Below are 22,648 nucleotides of genomic sequence, written 5' to 3' on the forward strand. Positions count from 1 at the left end.
GTAAATTAAATCAACATAAAAAACACAATATATACATTATATATCAATATAAATCAATACAGTCTGCAGGGATACAGTCCGTAAGCACACATGATTGTATTTCTTTATTTTGTCCCACGGACCTGGTCCCCCCAGGTCCGTGGGACAAATTTTCAAGCATTGACCGGTCCGCAAGTACAAAAAGGTTGGGGACCACTGCATTAAACAATATCTAATTATATTTACAACCCGAATAGTATGTGAACATACTGTCTAAACATTGCAAAATGCCACAAATTCAGCCAGCCATTTTGAAAATTCTGCTCCGAATACCTTCAGCTATTTCCGGAGATTGATGTCACTGTAGTAACGCTTCTGTACTCAGACCAAGTTATCAGACCAGTCATACTGGAAATATGCAAAAATTAGACACGTAGAAAGAGATGTCTATCATTCACAATCCCTAAGACATGTACACATTTGTTTTTTATGCATTCTAAGTCGTAAATAAAAAGTCAGCTAACAATGGAGTCAATGGGGGCTCCCTATTTCACCACAAAACTGTAAATAACCACCCAAAACCCGGAAACAATCTATTTATATTTCCTGGCCTGAATAATAACCAATTATTAGAAATGTTACCATAAGCGCTAAGAGATTTTTAGCAAAACCAAAAGCTAACTATACTTTATGCTGCACTTTATTGTAATTATTAAATGAAACCGAGATGGCAGTAATGCAACATATATGAATGCAAATTGCCGTAAAACTGTAAAGAAGAAGAAGCTTATGCAACACTGCAGTATTGATGTCTTGTTTGCTGCTGTTCTGCTCCTCATCATCGCGTCTCTACTCGTCAAAGTTATTTTATTATAAATTATGCCTCTGATCTGGATAATAGGAAGATTTAGCCTGGAATCTAGAGGTTTTTCATCTGTGACATTCAGTTAATACCTGGAGATGGTAACAATCACACCAACAGAAGACAGTGTCAGATTCAGCAGCAATTTTTTTTAAACCTTAGTGTGGATTAAAATTATTTATTAATGTAAACGGGGAGATATGGCCATTTTATCAGTTGTCATCCCAGTGAGAGCATACCTTTTACAGTAAGATATAATTTTATTATGTTTGTAGTTTGTATTTCTTGTTTAGCACTTAGCAATACTGCTACGGGATGCTTAGTGTTTCTCTAAAGTTGGATCCGTTTAGCAGAGCTTCTAAAATTTGGAGCTCACCCTCCTTACATTCAGGATAAAAAATATAAGGTTCTGGACCATCATTTGTCCCAAAGTACCGGTAATACTTGTTGGCTCTCCCAAAGTCTGCATGATTTGCATTGTTGTTAGTAGGGAAGGGATCTGTGTTCTGTCGCGTGACTGGCAAGCGAATTATCTCTCAAAATGGCTCGGTAATCTCTGTGAGATTGACAGTATTTTGATCATATTTACGGTATTTATTTGCAAACTTTGGGAGTCTTTAGCTGTCATACATCAGATATATATGATAGCTTTAATATAGAGGCAACTTGTTTTCCCACTCTCCTGGTACTTTAAGTCAAGACAATAACCAATGGTGTTGTGTATACAATTAATGACATTCAACTTGTGCACCTCCATAGGAATACGCCTGCAGTGGCTGGAACTTGAATGTGATGCCTGTGCTGGAGCAGTCTCTTCTGTGCCACATTAATGGCGATATCTCCGGCATGAAGGTGCCCTGGCTGTATGTCGGCATGGTCTTTTCAGCTTTCTGCTGGCACATTGAGGATCATTGGAGTTACTCCATCAACTACCTACACTGGTACAGGATGAGCTTTATTGCTTTTTAATAATTCTGAATGTTTTATATTAAAATGGGCATAGCATTAAGAAACGCTTGCTGATCATTTTTAGGGGCGAACCCAAGACCTGGTATGGGGTTCCGTCCGTGGCTGCTGAGCGACTTGAGGAGGTGATGAAAAAACTGACTCCAGAGTTGTTTGAGTTTCAGCCAGACCTCTTGCACCAGTTAGTCACCATCATGAATCCCAACATTCTCATGGCTCACGGTGTACCGGTATGTCTCTTAGCAACACAAAGGCTTGCAGCCTAAATGGTTGATCAAAGTTTATACATTTTTTATTTATTTGTATAGGTTGTACGTACGAACCAATGTGCTGGTGAGTTTGTCATCACCTTCCCTCGAGCCTACCACAGTGGCTTCAATCAAGGATATAATTTTGCAGAAGCAGTCAACTTCTGTACTGCAGATTGGGTTAGTGTCCAAATGATGTCTGATACTCTTTTTTTTTTTTTATACAAGTGAGACTACACAATGAAGATGACCAGCTGTTTTTGGTCTCGTTGCAGTTGCCTGCTGGTCGTTCTTGCATCGAGCACTATCGACGTCTGCGAAGGTATTGTGTTTTCTCCCACGAGGAGCTCACCTGTAAAATGGCAGCCTGTCCCGAGAAACTGGACCTCAATCTCGCTGCAGCGACACACCGGGAAATGTTTATTATTGTTCAAGAGGAGAGAAAGCTGCGAAAAGCTCTCATGGAAAGGGTGGGAGACATTTTCTTTACTGTTTTTTTTGTGTGTCTGGTTGGCATAGGATAATCAATAATGCTCTAAAATGTGCTGTGCAAGCAGGGCATCACTGAAGCTGAGCGTGAGGCATTTGAGCTGTTGCCAGATGACGAGCGACAGTGTGATAAATGTAAGACCACATGTTTCCTCTCAGCACTGGCCTGCTCAAACTGCCCAGAGCGTCTGGTGTGTCTGTATCATACTCAGGACTTGTGCAACTGCTCCACTGACAAACTCTACCTCAGGTAATCAATCACCTCTTGAACTGGCGTTTATAAACTGTGATCAAGATTTGTCTCCTGACATTTTGGACATTTGCCAGTAGAAATGAAACACCCTATGCTGTCTGATATAATTATGTTTATTGGCTGCCAGAAAAACTGGGCTTGCAACATTAAACATTTTGTGTTATCTTTTTACAGGTACAGATATACCTTGGATGAGTTGTTGGCCATGTTACACAGATTAAAGGTTCGCTCGGAGTCCTTTGATTCATGGGCCAACAGAGTAAAAGAGGCTCTTGAGCAAGAAGAGGGTAACAAGATAGGTAAAAAAGGCACAGAACTACATATCTGATTTCCAAAGTAACGGTAGAATTTCAATGGAACTAATTGGTATTTAAATTCCAGGAATTGATTACTTGGAGATGCTAAAGAATGAAGCAGCAGAAAAGAAGTTTCCTGACAATGAACTTCTACGAAAACTCAACAATGTTCTCAAAGACATAGAGTACAGCCAGCAGAAGAGCACTGAACTCCTCACTAATTCGAAAACCAGGTAAAATGGACAAAACCATAACCTTTCCATAACGCTATTTGGCCATATCAGAACATTCACACATTGTTGTCTTTTAGTGACTCTAAAATGACTTTGGCGGAACTGAAATTATTGATAGACATGATGCAAAACCTGCCTTGTGTAATGAGTCAGCTAGGGGAAGTGCAGGTGAGGACCATATCCTGTCACACTAATAAAAGAAGAATAAAGTATGTTGCCTCTGCAATCAGCAAAATTATTTCCTTCCTATCTTTAAGGCGGTTTTGCAGTCGGTCAGTGATTACCAGAGCCGAGCTAAGGAGCTGATCAACGAGCGTGACTGGAGGAGGGCTTCTCCACCTACGGAGCAGTTGCAGACATTATTGGAGCAGGGAAATGCGATGCCTGTTGTGGTGCCAGAGTGTCGTCTACTCCAGGGCATTCAGGAGCAGGGGCACTGGCTGGCAGAGGTCAGGCGCACCTTAGGCACAGAAGAAGGCGAGAGGCAGGAGGTAACATTAGCAGTGTTGAGAGATCTGTTGGAAGCAGGCTGCAGCATGCCTCTGAGTGCGTCTGTGGAGACTGCCACGGCAGAGCTACAGGAGCTGTTAACAATTGCAGAACGCTGGGAAGAGAAAGCACAGATCTGTCTTGAACAGAGGTACAACGCAAACTCAAATGGACAGGCATTGTCACCCTGTTACAACTGGTTAGCCTTGTTCTAAAGTTATTTCTCTCCTAGACAAAAACACCCTCTCTCAACCCTGGAGGCAATTGTAAATGAAGCCCAGCTCATTCCAGTCAAGCTTCCCAACATTCAATCTTTACAGGGCTGTCTGAGCCGGGCACGCTCTTGGGTAACAGACCTTGAGGAAATCCAGGTAAAAACATACCTCAGTTGTCTCTGGTTGGCTGGTGTGGTAAATGGTAAATACATTATACTTGTATAGCGCTTTTCTACTTTCAACGTACTCAAAGCGACTTGACACTACAGCGGAACGTCGATTTACGAACTTAAATGGTTCGCAAAACAAAAAGTTCATAGAGTAAAGCATAGTTCCCCATGAAAATCAATGTAATAATAATAATAGTGGTGGAAGAAATAATCAATTCGCTGATGTATCACAATTAAAACGTGGGAGATTAATGAATCGATGGATACATGTCCAAACATCGACTGTTCTAAAATACAGAATTAATGCTAATGTTCTCTAAACATTAGTTCAAGAGAGAAATATAAGCTAACGTTCTTTTAACGTTGTGTTAGCTGGGTTAGTGCAAACACACGGAGGAGAAAGGACATGAGGACAAGCTATGCTAGCCGTGACTTGAATGTGAAGTAGTGAAACCAAAAAATTAATGCTTTGCACACTTCAACAGAAGTCTAATGGGAACCACGTTGCAGCAAAAACTAACCAGCTCAGAAGAGAACATTAGACACTAGAGACAATAATATCCACACAGTACAGCAACACATGTCAGCCATAGATGGTGGAGCGGCTGGCTAAGGCTTCGCCAATGGCTTTGATGGGGAGGTGGGACTTCCAGGACAAGGATGGGAAGCGAGGTGTTGTCTGGGTAAAGGTTGTGTGAGTGTCCTGAGTTATAGTGATTATATGACCGAAATAAACTTATTTCATTCATTCATTCATAAGCGAGAAACAGAGATTGAGATTGTTGTAGTGGTCTGCTGCATTTTGTGAGAAAAAGAGAGACTCTGGGACTCTAAGCCTTCATACGTTGGGATTTTATAATATGTAGCAGATAGACGACACAAGTCTAAAGGGGAACTACACTTTTTTAAGTATTTTGCCTATCGATCACAATCACTATGAAAGACATGACGACGGATGGCGACAACGGATGGATTTTTTTTAATGCATTCTAAATATAAAATAAATGAGGGTCTTTAAATTGACCTGCTGCTATACTCTGTCTCAAAGTGTTAACATGTGCTCAATGTTTCCTTACCATTATTGCTATGTTGTCTATTACCATTATTGCTATGTTGTCTATTACCATTGTTGGTATATTCATTATTCCTACATTGTTGATACAAATTATTGTTACAGTGTAATAATTATTGCTACCTGTGGTAATGCCACTATAATACAACATCTGTATTATAATCCTTGAACAAAGTAAGAGTGAAACTCATGTGAATAATCACTGAATGGAGAACTGGGAGCGAGATTAAATAAATTATCTTCTTCCCACTCCCTTTCAGGCTAAACTGGACAATCATGCATTACATACTATACATTACCTTTTGCACTATATTAATTTATATTATTATGTGTTGTCAACTTTGTACTTTTTTATGTCATTGCCTGAAATAAATAAATAAGTGAAAAATAAAAAAAATATATTGTTTGATCAAAAGTCAGTTTACAAAGGAGCCTATGAGAGCCGTTCAATTTTGCCTATAAAGCCCCTAAAAATATGCAAACACCTCCGATAAGGTTTTATATACATGATGTAAGTATATATGTAATGTAGTAACTGGCACATTTATAAAAACATTTAATATTTACGTATCATGTTCATTTTAAGCATATGCGGCGCATTCATTTCAATCACTACGTTTGCCTTTTTTTTTTTCCATCACTGATTTCTCCTCACTGCAGACTTTAAGAGCTAACAAACACAATCCAGTGTTTCCCATAAACTGCCAAGATACCTGTGGCGGGGGGGGGGCGTGGCTATGGGCGTGGTCACCATGACATCATCGAGTAATTTGCATAATTTAGTACAATGATATGATTTTCTCTAAAAAGGCTCAAAAAATGTATACTTACTAATTAATGATAACAGTTTTGTTTTAAACGTCCATCCATCCATCCAGCCATCCATCCATCCATCCATCCATCCATCCATCCATTTTACAATATAATTACAACACTTTATGTACATATTTATATACAGATTTGAACAATAAGTTATTCACTGAAATATATTTATTAATTGTGGTTCTTACAAAAAATATATCTTATAAAATATAAAAGCTACAATGTCTCAAAGCTCTGCCCCTTTAATTAGTGCATACTAAATCATTTAACTTTAGCCTACTACTACAACCATATTATTTACCAGCAACATAAAGTGAAACAGAGGCAGAGGTGTCCTGCCACAGTCAGTAACAAATAAACAGAAAACAGTAGTGGTGGTAGATAGACACAGAGCTTCATCAAACATCTGATCCACTGAACAAAGAGCTATAAAAATCTTGAACTTTAGACTGCCATCAGTTTTACTCCCTACACTTAACCATGTGTTTCCTACTGCCTGCAGACTTTGCACCCTTTGTTATATACACATGTTGTGTTTCTAATATAAATACATTTAATAAAGTCAAATACAAATAAGGCAACAAGAGAAGTATCCTACACTTCTCTTTTGTAAAGTAAATCTGAACAGCCGATATGGGCATCTACATCAACTATATGATTTGCCTGGGAAGCTGGAGAGGACAAAAAAAAAAAAAAATTATTTATTTATTTATTTTTTATTTTATTTTTTAAATTTGTGGCGGACGTAATTCTTTCGTGGCGGGCCGCCACAAATAAATGAATGTGTGGGAAACCCTGCAATCAAACATCACTTACTGTACAAGGTCTGCTGTCATTAGGATGCCGACTGCTCGGCTGTTCATGTATTCCCATTTAGATAAAAAATATTTTCGATGAAAAACGTTTGCATGTGTATACTTGTGTGTATATGTATACACGTGTATATATGTTAAGGTTTATGGCAAAAATAGTAATCACAAAAATAACAATCACAATTATTTTGATTGACACGATTATTCGTAAATTGGAAAATGAGTACAGGTATTTCTTGTACCACCAAAACTCAACTTTAAATATAGTTTAAAAATAACCTGAATATAATTTAGTAACGAATAAAAACAACAAGTAAAATAATAGCAATAACAATCGATTTTAAATAACAGTAGCAATATAAAAAACAATAAAATTCAGTTTTTTCAGTTTGGTTTTAATCCAGCATTTTACCTTTTATATATATATATATATATATATATATATATATATATATATATATATATATATATATATATATATATATATATATATATATATATATATATATATATTCATATAACATTTTAAAAGTGCTTTAAGTACATTATGCTTATGTTAGGTACTTTTAAAAAACCTTTATTTTGTTAGCGCAGTCAGACCGGATGTGGTGCACCACGCTATTATTGTGAAGGGGGGGAAAGTGTGCTGTACTGTTCTTCTCAGCTTGAGGAGTAAAGAAGTGACTTGAGGCTGTTAAAAAATAAAAATCAAGCGAGCCTCTCAAGTTGCGACCACTGTTTATAATTAATTTAACATCGATGATGTTTTATTTATTTTATTAATCTCAATGTTGGAGATTAGTTATTTGCATGCAATGTACAGTGCTACATTTTTGTTTACAGAAGTATTTTATCCAAGACAGAAGTATTGCCTCCCAGAGGAAGCTCCTAATTTAGTTCTTTGAAAATTATTGAATAAAAAGTACAATTTATAGCTGGTCTAAAAAGAACAGTGTAAGATGCAGTCTATGCAGTGCCATTTCAAACTACTAGTTGTTGATGATATAAAAGAAAAAAGTTGTTGTGAATTATCACTGTTATTTGTATGTACCGTATTTTTCGGAGTATAAGTCGCTCCGGAGTATAAGTCGCACCGGCCGAAAATGCATAATAAAGAAGGAAAAAAATATATATAAGTCGCACTGGAGTATAAGTCGCATCTTTTGGGGGATTTTTTTTTTATAAAACCCAACACCAAGAATAGACATTTGAAAGGCAATTTAAAATAAATAAAGAATAGTGAACAACAGGCTGAATAAGTGTATGTTATATGACGCATAAATAACCAATTGGGAACGTGGCTGGTATGTTAACGTAACATATTATGGTAAGAGTCATTCAAATAACTATAACATATAGAACATGCTATACGTTTACCAAACAATCTGTCACTCTTAATCGCTAAATCCGATGAAATCTTATACGTCTAGTCTCTTACGTGAATGAGCTAAATAGTATTATTTGATATTTTACGGTAATGTGTTAATAATTTCACACAAGTCGCTCCTGAGTAGAAGTCGCACCCCCGGCCAAACTATGAAAAAAAACTGTGATTTATAGTCCGAAAAATACGGTATTAGTTTCTTTAAAAAAGTAGGGAAAACGGAAAAAAATTAGAAATCTAATTTTCTGTGAAAAAATGTTAAAATTGTACTTCTCGGCCATATTGCACAGGGCTACTGAAAGACATTTTGACAGTCACCGGGGGACTGAGGATCAAACCCACAACCATCTGGTTGGGGGCCAACCACTCTACCACCTGAGCCATGTTGCCCCTAAATGTGTGTTTCATATTGTGTAACAATGAAAATAATTCTTACTTTTCTAGAATGGGGAGCATTACCCGTGTCTGGATGACCTTGAGGGCTTAGTAGCTATTGGAAGGGACCTGCCTGTTTTTATGGAAGAGCTGCGACAACTGGAGTTGCAGGTAGCCAGCGCTCACTCCTGGCGGGACAAGGCCACTAAGACCTTCTTGAAGAAAAGTAGTCAGCACAGTCTACTCGAGGTACACTAACAGTCCTCTAAGTCATGCAAGCAATTGTGTTGTCACCTATGCAATACACAATAAATTGTAATCTAGGTATGGAAACAATGATGGAGGAGTCTAAAAAGTAAAATCTTACCTTGCAGGTGTTGTGTCCTTGTGCTAAAAGAAGACATGAGGAGAAAGAGACATTGGATGACCCATTAGATGACTGTGATACCAACACTCTGGGCCTCTCTGCTCAGGACCTTAGAGACCCCGCAGCGATTGTGAGTTTGCTTAGCATGTCATAATTGTAACACTGACCTTTGCTAAGGTGTTGTAATTTATTTTCTGCCTCTTGTTTCTAGGTGATGGCGTTCAAAGAAGGAGAGCACCGTGAAAAAGAGGCACTACTGAGGTTGCAGAAAGTCAACATGGGAAAGACTGGACTTAATGCAGTAGGTTACGAGGAGAAAGAAACTATGGACGACATGATGGAAACAAACTCTGAAAATTCTGTGAAAGAGAATGGTAACCACACTGGTAGCATCCCTGCTCAGTCAGTGTGTGTGTGCGGCACACAGCCTCGCACAACTCAGCTGCGCTGCCATCTTTGTATGGACTGGTTCCACTGTGGCTGCGTCCCCTTCCCCTCCCTGCTGCCGTCGTCTGGACCAGCAAGTAACCTCCACTGCTGGTGGGACTGGGACTATCGTTTTTTGTGTCCGCGGTGCCAGCGGTCACGGCGTCCTCGCCTGGAGACAATACTGGCTTTACTCGTAGCCCTGCAGAGGCTGCCCGTACGTCTGCCCGAAGGCGAGGCGCTGCAATGTCTCACAGAGAGAGCCATCACTTGGCAGGGGCGCGCCAAGGAAGCACTGGAGACCCCTGAACTGCTGAAGGCCGTTCAGGCTCTCCAAGAACTCAAAGACACTCTTCCTTCTGAGGAAGGTGTGCAAAAGGAGCCAGAAGCAAGTTCAGTGATTGTTTTGTCTGACTCGGAAGGAGGGGAAGGAGAGGATGGAATCATCGATCTGACCGAAGAGTCACCTAAAAAGAAAGCCAAGGAAACCAATGGCACTCAGGTAATGAAGGTGAACATCTAGTAAAAAGCATCCAGAAATTCCAACCTAAAATGGAATGTAAAGTTTAATAAATACGAATAGAAAATAACACATCATGAATTGTTTTAATGAAAAATGACTTCTATCAGTCTGATGTGATGGTTGTCTGTCAACAGGATGCTTGTGAAAATGGAATCAACAAGAACTCAAGTGTCTCTGGTATGTTGACATGTTACATCTGTTCAACCGCCTGGAAGCTGATGCTGACCAGCCCTGAATGTCTTCTCTGTAATCTCAGGAGTGGGCGATCTGTTGCCCCTGCTCCCTCAGCTCAAAGGTCAGGTGGTGCAGCTTTCCTCTGCTACAAAAGAGCACCTGGAGGAACTGCAACTGGAAGGCGACCTGCTTGAAGTTTCTTTGGACCAAATGCACATCATCAGCAGAGTTCTACAAGCTGCCTCCGATCCACCCATTGCCACACTGCACACACTCATCCAGGTCATCTTATATATCAGATTTGTTCGTGTAATATTGCCCCTATGCAAGAAGTTCAGTGTGTTACAGCCACACAAGCCGCTTCTCTACTAACCATATTGTCCTTTGTGCCGCTTTTAGATTAAACTTGAAGAGCAGAGGCTAAGTAGTCGAGGACGTCCCAAAGACTCCAAGAGGAAACGAAAGAGCCACAGAGGAGGAAGCGGGGAGGAGAATGGAATATTGTCACTGGATGCATCAGACTCCAAAAAATCCTGCCCCCTAACCCTCAGCCCCTCCCCCCACCTACCTGTCCAGGTTAATACAGCAGTACAGTTATGATGTATCATACTGACATTGTATACATGTTCGAAATTAACTTTAACCAGTAACCAATCTTATTTTGCTTTATTTGTTGCCCGTTTCATACATTTCAATTGACACACTGAAAAGACATTTCAATTTTAATTTTTCAGGTTCTGTGATGGTGGATGCTGGATCTATCAAAGCCTATGAGGGGGAAGAGATTCCCGTCTTTAGTGTCTCACCTTTCCACTGCATCCCTCCATCATGCAGACTGTATAGCGTAAAGACTCTTCCACACTCCACAATTTGACTTTGTATTTTTTGTCATACCGTGGCAAAATTCCACTCCACTTTCCCTGGACCTCGCTCACCTTTCACCTATAAAGACTGTGTTGGATCATGTGGGACTCTTGTGATAGCAGTGTGTTTGGTTTAGAATTGTCACTGAGGTAAGTTGGTATGCTTTGTTACCCACCGTATTAAGTGAGCAAGCCACTTGAGCGCCCGCTGCTGCAGGTTCTTTTCTTTAACTCATAAAGTTAAAGTTGGATAAGCTATTGGGTTTGTTTGGTTCTCTTGGGCCATTAATAGGACGCTGACGTGAATTGGAACCATTGCAACTTGTATTTTTTTTAGCTGTATTGAATCTTTCTCAATTTTGTTCTAAGGCCACACAACAATATGAATAAACTGATGACATTTTGAAGAGTGTTTTAAACAGGCATTAAGGTTTTTGGTGCTACTTTCTCCAAATGGATATTTTTTCCCCCGCCAACTGGCACAGTCTTTCCTAGGTTCCAGTGCTGATGTCTCTTAATCTGCGTTCCACTTTTTCCCTCATCTGCAATATAGGAAAACTTCATGGTAATTCCCTTTTGATTTCCCTTTTTCAAAACAATGTTATTATTGCAGAGACACACTTGTCATGTTTGTGTATAAACGTTTTATTTTAATGTTGCCTTTATTTCTTTTCACTCTTGTTAGAAAAAAATAAAGGTTTAGAAAACGCACTCTTTCCTTCCTGAAGTCACATCAAGGTCATCAATGAGACTAAAATGCATTATAAAAACAAGAACCACACCATTAACATTGTTTAATGAAGAAAAGGGTTTGACAATGGTAAAATGATACACACTGGACAACACTACAGTTAACCACATTTTGGTCATCTACACTAATATAAACACTGTATGTCAAAGCTGTTGGTCTGAAAGTACATGTAAAAGGCAGCCTCTTTATCCAACATGCATGTAAAAAATGTGCTCACGTGGAAGGTCAAGAGTTGTTTTTTTTTATTCAAATGCTTGAGATGGAGAACTGACTTAGGTTCAAGCCAAAAATCAGTTGTTTTTCCCCAAAAAACTTTTAGTAAGTGAACAGGATGTTTTGGATAGTCAAACGATGGCTTGAAACCTTTAAAAAAATGTGATTTAATCCTCTATCAAGAATGTTTGTATGCTGCTGTGCTTGGTATAGTTCACACACTACCCTAGGTGGGCTTAAAAAATATCCAAAATATATCTTCTGTTAAAACAGTATTGCTGGTAAAACAGAATTGTTGTACAAATTCAATTCTAATTTAGTTTTTTTTGTTGTGCTTTCATTTCCTTGTTGGTCCTCATTTCCAAAGTAGGGGTGATTTATGCTTACACTACTAATCAATCACCAGATGGCGCTGTTTTCTTATTTAACGCCAGAAAGCAGTGGCAGTGATTTTTCTGCGTTGCCACACCCTCCAACTGAACCTTTTTATTCAGCTCCATTTTATCTTGACTTATCTTTATTTGTGTTGGGGTTTTTACCATTCAACTTGGTTTTCTTCTAGTGCTATTTGGGTTAGAGTCACATGAAGCTGGTGCAGAGATCTAAAAAGGCTAATGAAATACTTGCGCCTTGAAGCAGCTTTTTAAAATGTGAGTGTTCCAAATGAGTTCTCTCCAAGTGGAGTCCAGGCTGCTACTTCCCTTTTCCTAGATGATTGAGTGGGTTAATTTCACAGCCAATTACAGAAACTACAAAATATGCAGTTTGACGTTTTAGTCATAACTGTCACAATCTTCTCAGAAATGGAAAATGTCTGTTTTGTTGTCACCAGGAGGTTATGGCTGACATAAAGTCACATTTTAGCACATTTATATATGTTTAAGGCTTTTGATCAGTGGCTCAAACGGCGTGTCTTTAAATGCTCCTGTTTCTTCTTTGCCAATACTAGACCTTGTCCATGTGTCCTAGGTTAGACCCAAGATTTCAAGCATTGGAGTCTTGTCCTCAGACGGTGGTGACGGACAACAGTGGGTTATAAACTTGTGTGCCGTCAGCAGACCTGCTCCCGTGAGTCAGCAGTTCCTGGATTGTGATCCAGTTGTCCAGAATCCTGCGACTGCGTTTTTTGGTGCTCCTGCGATGGCACAGCTCCAGGATGGAGGTGGCTTCCTGTTGCTGCGTGGGCCCCTGCTGCCCGCCTAGGCCGCCCTGCTCCCGCTCCCTCATGAAGTCGAGGCGACTCTGCATCATCATCTCCCGGCGCCGCCGCTGTTCCCTGGCCTTCTGCAGCTGCTGCTTGCGCTCCTCTTTGCTCCAGTAGCGGCCCATCTTCATTTCGCTAACCGCGTCGTCGTCCGTGGTCATGCCGCTCCGTTCCTCCCTGATCTTCAAGGCCCGGGCCTTCAGCAGGCGGTCCCTTACTGGTCTTTTCGCCACATAGCGTGAGCCGTCACTGCGTATCTTCACCTTCCACTCCATGCGAGGTGACAAGGGAAGAGGCGCCACATTTTTACAGGTGCTACCCAGACTCATGGGGCTGATGTCTCCTCCTCTGAGGTCCACGCCTTCTTCTGGTCCCCCGAGCTTCTCACAGTTGGAAGAAGACCTCAGCTGCATGCAGCTCAGGTAGCGCTGAGGCAGCTTTGTGTCCTGACGGCGGGACATGTAAGGACTGTTCTCTGCGCTGCGGCCCCCAGGCCTCGTCTCGCTAGCTTTGGAGGTACGTCTCGTCCCGCCGTCTGAGCCCCTCCGAGCTCCTCCATCCTGGGACAAGGAGCTGTTGGAGCCTCTCTTGTGAGAGACCAAGGTTTGGTTGAGGTTGGCGTGGAGGCCATCCCCTCGTTCGCTTCGGGTCGCCCTCTCTTTCGGCCTGGAGGAACTGCACAGGCGTAGAGGTTCTCCTCCGTCCAGGCTGGGTGTGGATGGAGAAAGGTGCTGCTCGTTGACAAGCGGGGTGCTCTTGCAGCTTTCCCCGCCAGTGTTGTAGGCACTTGTGCTGTCCTTGTCAGAGCGCTCCCTCTCTGGCAGCTCGTTGATGTCCGACAGAGCGTGGTGACGAGACTCCTCCAAACGGGCGCTGCTATTGTCCTCCAGAGGCCAAGCTTTGAGGCAGCGCTCCCTCAGCTGCTGCATCTTCTGCGCCCTCAAGATGTTCCGACACTTGAACTCCAAGTGGCGCAGCTCCTCCTCCAGGAGCGCCATCTCCTGCTGAGTCAGGCTCTCGTTCCTGTTCTCGTCCAGAGAGACGCTGCTGTTCTTTTCGAAGTAACACTTGATCTCCAGGAGTTCTTTGTACCTCTCGCACTCTTCCTCAGTCAGGCCGGGCATCATCATCCTCTCGCTCGGCTCCAGCTGATCCAGACCTAAGAGCGAGTCTGTGCTGAACTGGAGGTCCTGGGAGTATACCAACTTGCGCAGGCTTCCGGGTGTGTTGGTGGCGTTGGTATTGGAGGCGCTGGTGTGGTCGTCTCCCAGAAGGTCATGTTCTGAAGACTCCTCGTAGCGAGTGCTTTCGTCTGTGCGCCCCACGCCGCTGTCCAGCTCCTGGCTGTTGCTCAGCACCGTCTGCAGCAGATCAGGCGAATCTCTGTTGATGCAGCAATCATGGCCGCCACTAGCGCCACCGCCTGGGGGGGAGGCGGGGACAGAGGTGCTGTGGCCGCCAAGCAGATGGCCCGCATTGTCCAGCGGCTCCAGTTCTGCTTCGTGGAGGTCCGGCTGGTTGTCGTTCTGATGCATTTAGATGATGGACAAACAAAAGAAAATATTATTGACCATAATTGTCTTGGAATAAATGCCCTCCTTTAAATCAAATCTCATGTACAGTAATCTATTTATTTATATCTGCACCTTATTGCTATTTTATCCTGCACTACAACGAGCTAATGCAACGAAATTGTGTTCTTATCTGTAGTGTAAAGTTCAAATTTAAATGACAATAAAATTTAAGTTAAGTTATAGTACCAAGGATTGTCACACACACACTAGGTGTGGTGAAATTAACCTCTGCATTTGACCCATCCCCTTGTTCACCCCCTGGGAGGTGGGGGGAGCAGTGAGCAGCGGTGGTGGCCACGCCCGGGAATCATTTTTGGTGATTTAACCTCCAATTCCAACCCTTGATGCTGAGTACCAAGCAGGGAGGTAATGGGTCCCATTTTTATAGTCTTTGGTATGACTCGGCCGGGGATTGAACTCACGACCTACCGATCAGGAAGTCTAAGTCTAACATACAGAAGGTTCGGTTGTATTTTTGCCTCATTCCTGTGAGAATCCTGCGTGTGACTGAAGCATCAAGAAGTGGGACAATCCCGGCTGCAGCATGCTCAAACGAGTACCAGGTGAGCATCTGTGAGCAGATAATGCTGTGTCATCTCTTTGCCTTTTGGACTTTTTAGGTTTTCACAGGTCGGTGGTGCATTCTTCACTCACGCTGTAAGTAAGTCCATCCATCAATTTTCTACCGCTTGTCCCGTTCGGGGTCGCGGGGGGTGCTTGGACTAAACCAGACCCACTGTTAAACTGAGTACCCAAATGTGTGGTATCGTCCAAAACTAATGTAAAGTATCAAACAACAGAAGAATATGTGATTATTAAATTTTAACAGAAGTGTAGATAGAACATTTTGAAACAGAAAATAAGCAGATATTAACAGTAAATTAACAAGTAGATAAATAATTCATTTTCTACCACTTGTCCTTAATAATGTTGACAAAATAATACAAAGATAAATGACACAATATGTTACTGCATACGTCAGCAGCTAAATTAGGAGCATTTGTTTGTTTACTTACTACTAAAAGACAAGTTGTCTAGTATGTTCACTATTTTATTTAAGGACAAAATTGCAATAATAAACATATGTTTAATGTACCCTAAGATTTTTTTGTTAAAATAAAGCCAATAATGACATTTTTTGTGGTCTCCTTTATTTAGAAAAGTACCGAAAAGTACCAAAATACTTTTGGTACCGGTACCGGTACCAACATATTGGTATAGGGAAAACACTAATACACACACACACACCGAGCACCCACTGGCAGAAATGTAGATCGGTGCCTACGGACAAGCCCTTCAAGATGTGTGCCAAATTCCATGGTGATTTGACAAAACACAAAAAACTGGTACTCAACGATACCAATTTTCACTACTTTTCTGTGTGTCAATACATGTTAATTTGTTTAATAATATAAACACTTTTTTATTTAACATTTGAAAATGACCTAATAATAAATGTGCTCTTCAGTTGTTTTATCTTGTTTTCTATCCAGCCTTGCATCCACACGGAAATGGTATTCTGGCTGGCCTGAAACCATCATTTTTCGAGGACTGGCTCCGGAGTGAAAACGTCTGATAGTGTCACCTTATCGCCTGATAGAAAACACTTGAAAGTACAGTAAGGCTCCACTTTTCAATATGTGCTAGCTCAATGTTAATTTACATTTAATTTACCATAAACATGCTTCTGATTAGCATTAGCAATTTTGCATGGCTATTTAAACACCTCGAAAATTTGGTCATAAAAAGTAAAACTAAGATGGACGCTACAAACACATTACACTTTTTTTGGGCGCAACATAAGACTAGATTCAGACCACGCCCGCACAAACCATCTCCATCCACTCAAGTGTAGTTTCAAAACTGTCAATGTGTACACACAAACACATACACCTGCTGTCATGCACATTTGGTCCAATCAGAAGCCTGTAAAAGCATCCACAGCTGACTTGGTGGCATTACACCTCTGTTATCATAGTGTTTTTTTTGATGTACTACAATGACATGTACATTATCTTTAAAACCAGCCTGCACTTACACAGCAGAGCCCTGGGGACATTATGAATATTTTTGAAGTGTTTTTATTTTTTTAATTATTAAATCAACACAAACAACACAAGATGCACTTACAATTAGTGCACAAACCCAAAAACTCCCTCCCGCCATCCCTCCACCCCCATTTACACTCATTCTAACTCATTCACACTCATTCACACAAAAGGGTTGTTTTCTTCTGTTATTAATATTCTGGTTCCTACAACATATATCAATGCAGTCTGCAAGGAATACAGTCCCTGAAGCACACAGGATGGGGGAGGGGGGGGGGGTTAGGTTGGGTTGCTATCAGCGTATTTCAGTCATCAACAAGTTTATCATCTGAGAAATGGACATTGTAACAGTGTAGGTCTCACTTCGTAGGATATGTACAGCGAGCGGTGAACATAGTGAGCTCAGAAAGCATAAGAACAAGTATATACATTTGATTATTTACAATCCGGGGAGGTGGGATGTGGTGAGAGGAGGGGGTTAGGCTTGGGTTGTAGCTGCCTGGAGGTGTTCTTTTAGTGCGGTTTTGAAGGAGAATAGATCTTGCAAAAGTTTTTTTTTCCTACGTCAGTGAACCGGAAGTAAAACAGACACAGCGATGGAGGAGCCTACCCATCATCCGTGGGAGAAGTTTATTGATTTCTATTTTAGTATTGGCCTAACTTATAAAGAGATCAAATCGTATTATGGTCCCACAACAGAGCACAGATGATGGGTAGGCTCCCGCATGCTCCCACTCCTCCATCGCTGTGTCTGTTTTACTTGCGGTTCACTGACATAGGAAAAAAACCTTTTGCGAGATCTCGCAAAACATCCATGTCCCTTTAGGGGCTCCGTAGAAATTTGATTGTTTAAAGGGTTCTTAAAGCCAGGTCCAGTCCAGATTATGTCCCGGTCGGGCTCAGCACCACACACCTTCATTTATGTACACTCAAAATTAGGGAACACAACAACAGATTGCATATAATCTGTAAACAAAATTACATTTTCAAAATAAACATTTGAGAACTTCCTATCTATTTTTATGTTTTTTGGCATCATTATCGGTTTCAACCATATAACTTTCTAAAGTTAAAAAATGCTGAATAAATGTTTTAAAGAAAGTAATACTAAGTGAATATCTATTTTTGGCCTTAAAAATAAACCTTTTACAGAGTACTATAATTAAATTGACTAAATCATGACTGTCAATGAACTCTCCTAAAGTAACAGAAACCACGTAAAGCTTCATAAACAAACCAGCAAGACAACAGCAGGACTACGCATCAATCCTCGATCCTGTGCAAAAGCAGTTGACAACAGAGGAGAACCAGATGATATGGTCGCTGCCTCAACAGAGAAGCAAGTGGTCAACTTTCTGCAATCAAAGGGAATTGATGTCGATATTATGTTGCATTTGAAACAATTGTATTGTTGATAATTGAGGTAATTATTATTATTATTCATTTTTAATAGTGTTATTTCTATTGGTATTTGTATTGCTCCATTTGTAGTGCAATAATGTTCATGGTCATTTCTGTGTTATTAATATTTTTTTCATTAACTTCTTCTTTGCTATCATTTTGCGTATAGTTGTATTAGCTAATGCTGTTCTGTTGTTGTTGTTGTTGTTTTTTCCTCTCTCTGTCTTATCCCCTTTTGTCCCTGCAATTTCCCCCTCTGTCTTCCCTTTTTTCTTCTTTCTATCCCCTCCTGCTCCGGCCTGACTCCGCCAAATATTAATATAAATCCATTTAATAAAGTCAAATACAAATAAGGCAACAACAGAAGTATCCCACACTTCTCTTTTGTAAAGTAAATCTGTACAGCAGATATGGGCATCTACATCAACAATATGATTTGCCTTAGTGGCTGGACAAGACAAAAAAAAAGAAAGAATTAGATAAGGATATACAAACCCCGTTTCCATATGAGTTGGGAAATTGTGTTAGATGTAAATATAAACTGAATACAATGATTTGCAAATCCTTTTCAACCCATATTCAATTGAATGCACTACAAAGACAAGATATTTGATGTTCAAACTCATAAACTTAATTTTTTTTTGCAAATAATAATTAAATGCCTACTGAAACCCACTACTACCGACCACGCAGTCTGATAGTTTATATATCAATGATGAAATCTTAACATTGCAACACATGCCAATACGGCCGGGTTAACTTATAAAGTGCAATTTTAAATTTCCCGCTAAACTTCCGGTTGAAAACGTCTTTGTATGATGACGTATGCGAGTGACGTCACTAGTTAAACGGAAGTATTGGTACACCTTTGAATCCAATACAAAAAAGCTCTGTTTTCATCTCAAAATTCCACAGTATTCTGGACATCTGTGTTGGTGAATCTTTTGCAATTTGTTTAATGAACAATGAAGACTGCAAAGAAGAAAGTTGTAGGTGGGATCAGTGTATTAGCGGCTGGCTGCAGCAACACAACCAGGAGGACTTACTTGGATAGCAGCAACACAACCAGGAGGACTTACTTGGATAGCAGACGCGCTAGCCGACGCTAGCCGACGCTAGCCGACGCTAGCCGACGCTAGCCGACGCTAGCCGACGCTAGCCGACGCTAGCCGCCGACCGCACGTATGATCGGGTGAAGTCCTTCGTCCTTCCGTCGATCGCTGGAACGCAGGTGAGCATGGGTGTTGATGAGCAGATGAGGGCTGGCTGGCGTAGGTGGAGCGCTAATGTTTTTATCATAGCTCTGTGAGGTCCGGTTGCTAAGTTAGCTTCAATGGCGTCGTTAGCAACAGCATTGTTAATCTTCGCCAAGCTGGAAAGCATTAACCGTGTATTTACATGTCCAGGGTTTAATAGTATTGTTGATTTTCTGTCTATCCTTCCAGTCAGGGATTTATTTATTTTGTTTATATCTGCATTTGAGCCCGATGCTATTACGTTAGCTCCATAGCTAAAGTGTTTCGCCGATGTACTGTGAATGTCCATTTCGCGTTCTCGACTCTCATTTTCAAGAGGATATAGTATCCGAGGTGGTTTAAAATACAAATCAGTGATCCACAATAGAAAAAGGAGAAAGTGTGGAATCCAATGAGCCCTTGTACCTAAGTTACGGTCAGAGCGAAAAAAAGATACGCCCTGCACTGCACGTTAGTCCTTCACTCTCACTTTCCTCATCCACAAATCTTTCATCCTCGCTCAAATTAATGGGGTAATCGTCACTTTCTCGGTCCGAATCTCTCTCGCTGCTGGTGTAAACAATAGGGAAATGTGAGCAGCACTCCAGCTTGTGACGTCATGCTACTTCCGGTAGGGGCAAGGCTTTTTTTTTATCAGCGACCAAAAGTTGCAAACTTTATCGTCGATGTTCTCTACTAAATCTTTTCAGCAAAAATATGGCAATATCGCGAAATGATCAAGTAGGACACATAGAATGGATCTGCTATCCCCGTTTAAATTTTTAAAAAATAATTTCAGTAGGCCTTTAACTTAGAATTTCATGGCTGCAACACGTGCCAAGGTAGTTGGGAAAGGGCATGTTCACCACTGTGTTACATAGCCTTTCCTTTTAACAACACTCAGTAAACGTTTGGGAACTGAGGAGACACATTTTTTAAGCTTCTCAGGTGGAATTCTTTCCCATTCTTGCTTGATGTACAGCTTAAGTTGTTCAACAGTCCGGGTGTCTCCGTTGTGGTATTTTAGGCTTCATAATGTGCCACATATTTTCAATGGGAGACAGGTCTGGACTACAGGCAGGCCAGTCTAGTACCCGCACTCTTTTACTATGAAGCCACGTTGATGTATCGCGTGGCTTGGCATTGTCTTGCTGAAATAAGCAGGGGCGTCCATGGTAACGTTGCTTGGATGGCAACATATGTTGCTCCAAAACCTGTATGTACCTTTCAGCATTAATGGTGCCTTCACAGATGTGTAAGTCACCCATGTCTTGGGCACTAATACACCCCCATACCATCACAGATGCTGGCTTTTCAACTTTGCGCCTATAACAATCCGGATGGTTCTTTTCCTCTTTGGTCCGGAGGACACGACGTCCACAGTTTCCAAAAACAATTTGAAATGTGGACTCGTCAGACCACAGAACACTTTTCCACTTTGTATCAGTCCATCTTAGATGAGCTCAGGCCCAGCGAAGCCGACGGCGTTTCTGGGTGTTGTTGATAAACGGTTTTCGCCTTGTATAGGAGAGTTTTAACTTGCACTTACAGATGTACCGACCAACTGTAGTTACTGACAGTGGGTTTCTGAAGTGTTCCTGAGCCCATGTGGTGATATCCTTTACACACTGATGTCGCTTGTTGATGCAGTACAGCAAGAGGGATCGAAGGTCACGGGCTTAGCTGCTTACGTGCAGTGATTTCTCCAGATTCTCTGAACCCTTTGATGATATTACGGACCGTAGATGGTGAAATTCCTAAATTCCTTGCAATAGCAGGTTGAGAAAGGTTTTTCTTAAACTGTTCAACAATTTGCTCACGCATTTGTTGACAAAGTGGTGACCCTCGCCCCATCCTTGTTTGTCAATGACTGAGCATTTCATGGAATCTACTTTTATACCCAATCATGGCACCCACCTGTTTCCAATTTGCCTGTTCACCTGTGGGATGTTCCAAATAAGTGTTTGATGAGCATTCCTCAACTTTATCAGTATTTATTTCCACCTTTCTCAACTTCTTTGTCACGTGTTGCTAGCATCAAATTCTAAAGTTAATGATAATTTTTTGCAACTTTATTGGAAATAAAAAACAAAGAAATCACATGTGCATAAGTATTCACAGCCTTTGTCATGATGCTCAAAAGTAAGGTCAGGTGCATCCTTTTTCAACTAATCATCCTTGAGATGTTCCTACGGCCTAATTGGAGTCCACCTGTGGTAAAGTCAGTTGATTGGAAATTATTTGGAAAGGCACACACATGTTTATGTATAAGGTCCCACACTTGACAGTGCATGGCAGAGCACAAACCAAGAACGAATTCAAAGGATTTGTTTTAAGACCTCTGAGACAGGATTTTCTTAAGGCACACAATTACAGAAAGGTATGGAAAAATATCTGCTGGTCACAATGAGCACATCATCCCTAAATGGAAGATGTATGAAACCACAAGGATTCTTCCTAAATAGAGCTGGCTGAACTGAGCAATCGGGGTTGAAGGGCCCCAGTCAGGGAGGTAACCAAGAACCTGATGGTCACTCTGTCAGAGCTACAGCATTCTTCTGTTGAGAGAGGAGAACCTTCCAGAAGGACAGCCATCTCTGCAGCAATCCACCAAACAGGCCTGTATAGTATAGCGGCCAGAAGCCATTTGTTCGTAAAAAGTTGGCCAACATGCACTTTATATATACTGTATATATACATATATATATATAAGACAAAGATTGAATTATTTGGTGTGAATGCCAGGCATCATGTTTGGAGGAAACCAGGCACTGCTCATCACCAGGCCAATACCATCCCTACAATTAACCATGGTGGCAGCATCATGCTGTGGGGATGTTTTTCAGCGGCAGGAACTGGGTGACTAGTCCGGATAAAGGGAAAGATGAATGCAGCAATTTACAGAGACATCCTGGATGAAAACGTGCTACAGCGCGCCCTTGAACTCAGACTGGGGCGGTTCATCTTTCAGCAGGACACCAACCTTAAATACAAAGCCAAGATATCAAAATAAGGGCTTCAAGACAATTCTGGACATGCCCTTGAGGGGCTCAGTCAGAGCCCAGACTTGAATATCTGGAGAGATCTTATTTCTGAAAATGGCTGTGCACCGACGCTTCCCATCCAACCTGATGGAGCTTGAGAGATGCTGCAAAGAGGAATGGGCAAAACTGCCCAAAAGTAGGTGTGCCATGCTTGTGGTAT

General features: G+C 41.1%; 2 protein-coding genes across 4 annotated transcripts in view; one reads left to right on the forward strand and one right to left on the reverse strand.

The window, feature by feature from the left end:
- The window catches only part of kdm5c (lysine demethylase 5C), a 52,474-nt gene extending 40,744 nt beyond the window's left edge, over window positions 1-11,730 (forward strand). For all 3 annotated transcript variants that reach the window (XM_062053467.1, XM_062053469.1, XM_062053468.1), the window contains 17 exons: window positions 1,601-1,782; window positions 1,875-2,037; window positions 2,116-2,235; window positions 2,331-2,525; window positions 2,613-2,794; window positions 2,972-3,096; window positions 3,179-3,326; window positions 3,404-3,494; window positions 3,584-3,966; window positions 4,048-4,186; window positions 8,735-8,914; window positions 9,040-9,162; window positions 9,244-9,960; window positions 10,116-10,158; window positions 10,238-10,437; window positions 10,555-10,731; window positions 10,890-11,730. In XM_062053467.1, coding sequence (XP_061909451.1) covers window positions 1,601-1,782; window positions 1,875-2,037; window positions 2,116-2,235; window positions 2,331-2,525; window positions 2,613-2,794; window positions 2,972-3,096; window positions 3,179-3,326; window positions 3,404-3,494; window positions 3,584-3,966; window positions 4,048-4,186; window positions 8,735-8,914; window positions 9,040-9,162; window positions 9,244-9,960; window positions 10,116-10,158; window positions 10,238-10,437; window positions 10,555-10,731; window positions 10,890-10,898 — 3,177 coding nt within the window. In that variant the 3' untranslated portion in view covers window positions 10,899-11,730. The remainder of the gene's footprint in view (window positions 1-1,600; window positions 1,783-1,874; window positions 2,038-2,115; window positions 2,236-2,330; window positions 2,526-2,612; window positions 2,795-2,971; window positions 3,097-3,178; window positions 3,327-3,403; window positions 3,495-3,583; window positions 3,967-4,047; window positions 4,187-8,734; window positions 8,915-9,039; window positions 9,163-9,243; window positions 9,961-10,115; window positions 10,159-10,237; window positions 10,438-10,554; window positions 10,732-10,889) is intronic.
- Window positions 11,700-22,648, reverse strand: part of LOC133653783 (PDZ domain-containing protein 4-like) — a 46,181-nt gene continuing 35,232 nt past the window's right edge. The window contains exon 7 of the mRNA XM_062053470.1: window positions 11,700-14,712. Coding sequence (XP_061909454.1) covers window positions 12,988-14,712 — 1,725 coding nt within the window. The 3' untranslated portion in view covers window positions 11,700-12,987. The remainder of the gene's footprint in view (window positions 14,713-22,648) is intronic.

The sequence above is a fragment of the Entelurus aequoreus genome, linkage group LG07 (assembly GCF_033978785.1).
Source record: "Entelurus aequoreus isolate RoL-2023_Sb linkage group LG07, RoL_Eaeq_v1.1, whole genome shotgun sequence".
In the NCBI taxonomy this organism is placed as follows: domain Eukaryota; kingdom Metazoa; phylum Chordata; class Actinopteri; order Syngnathiformes; family Syngnathidae; genus Entelurus; species Entelurus aequoreus.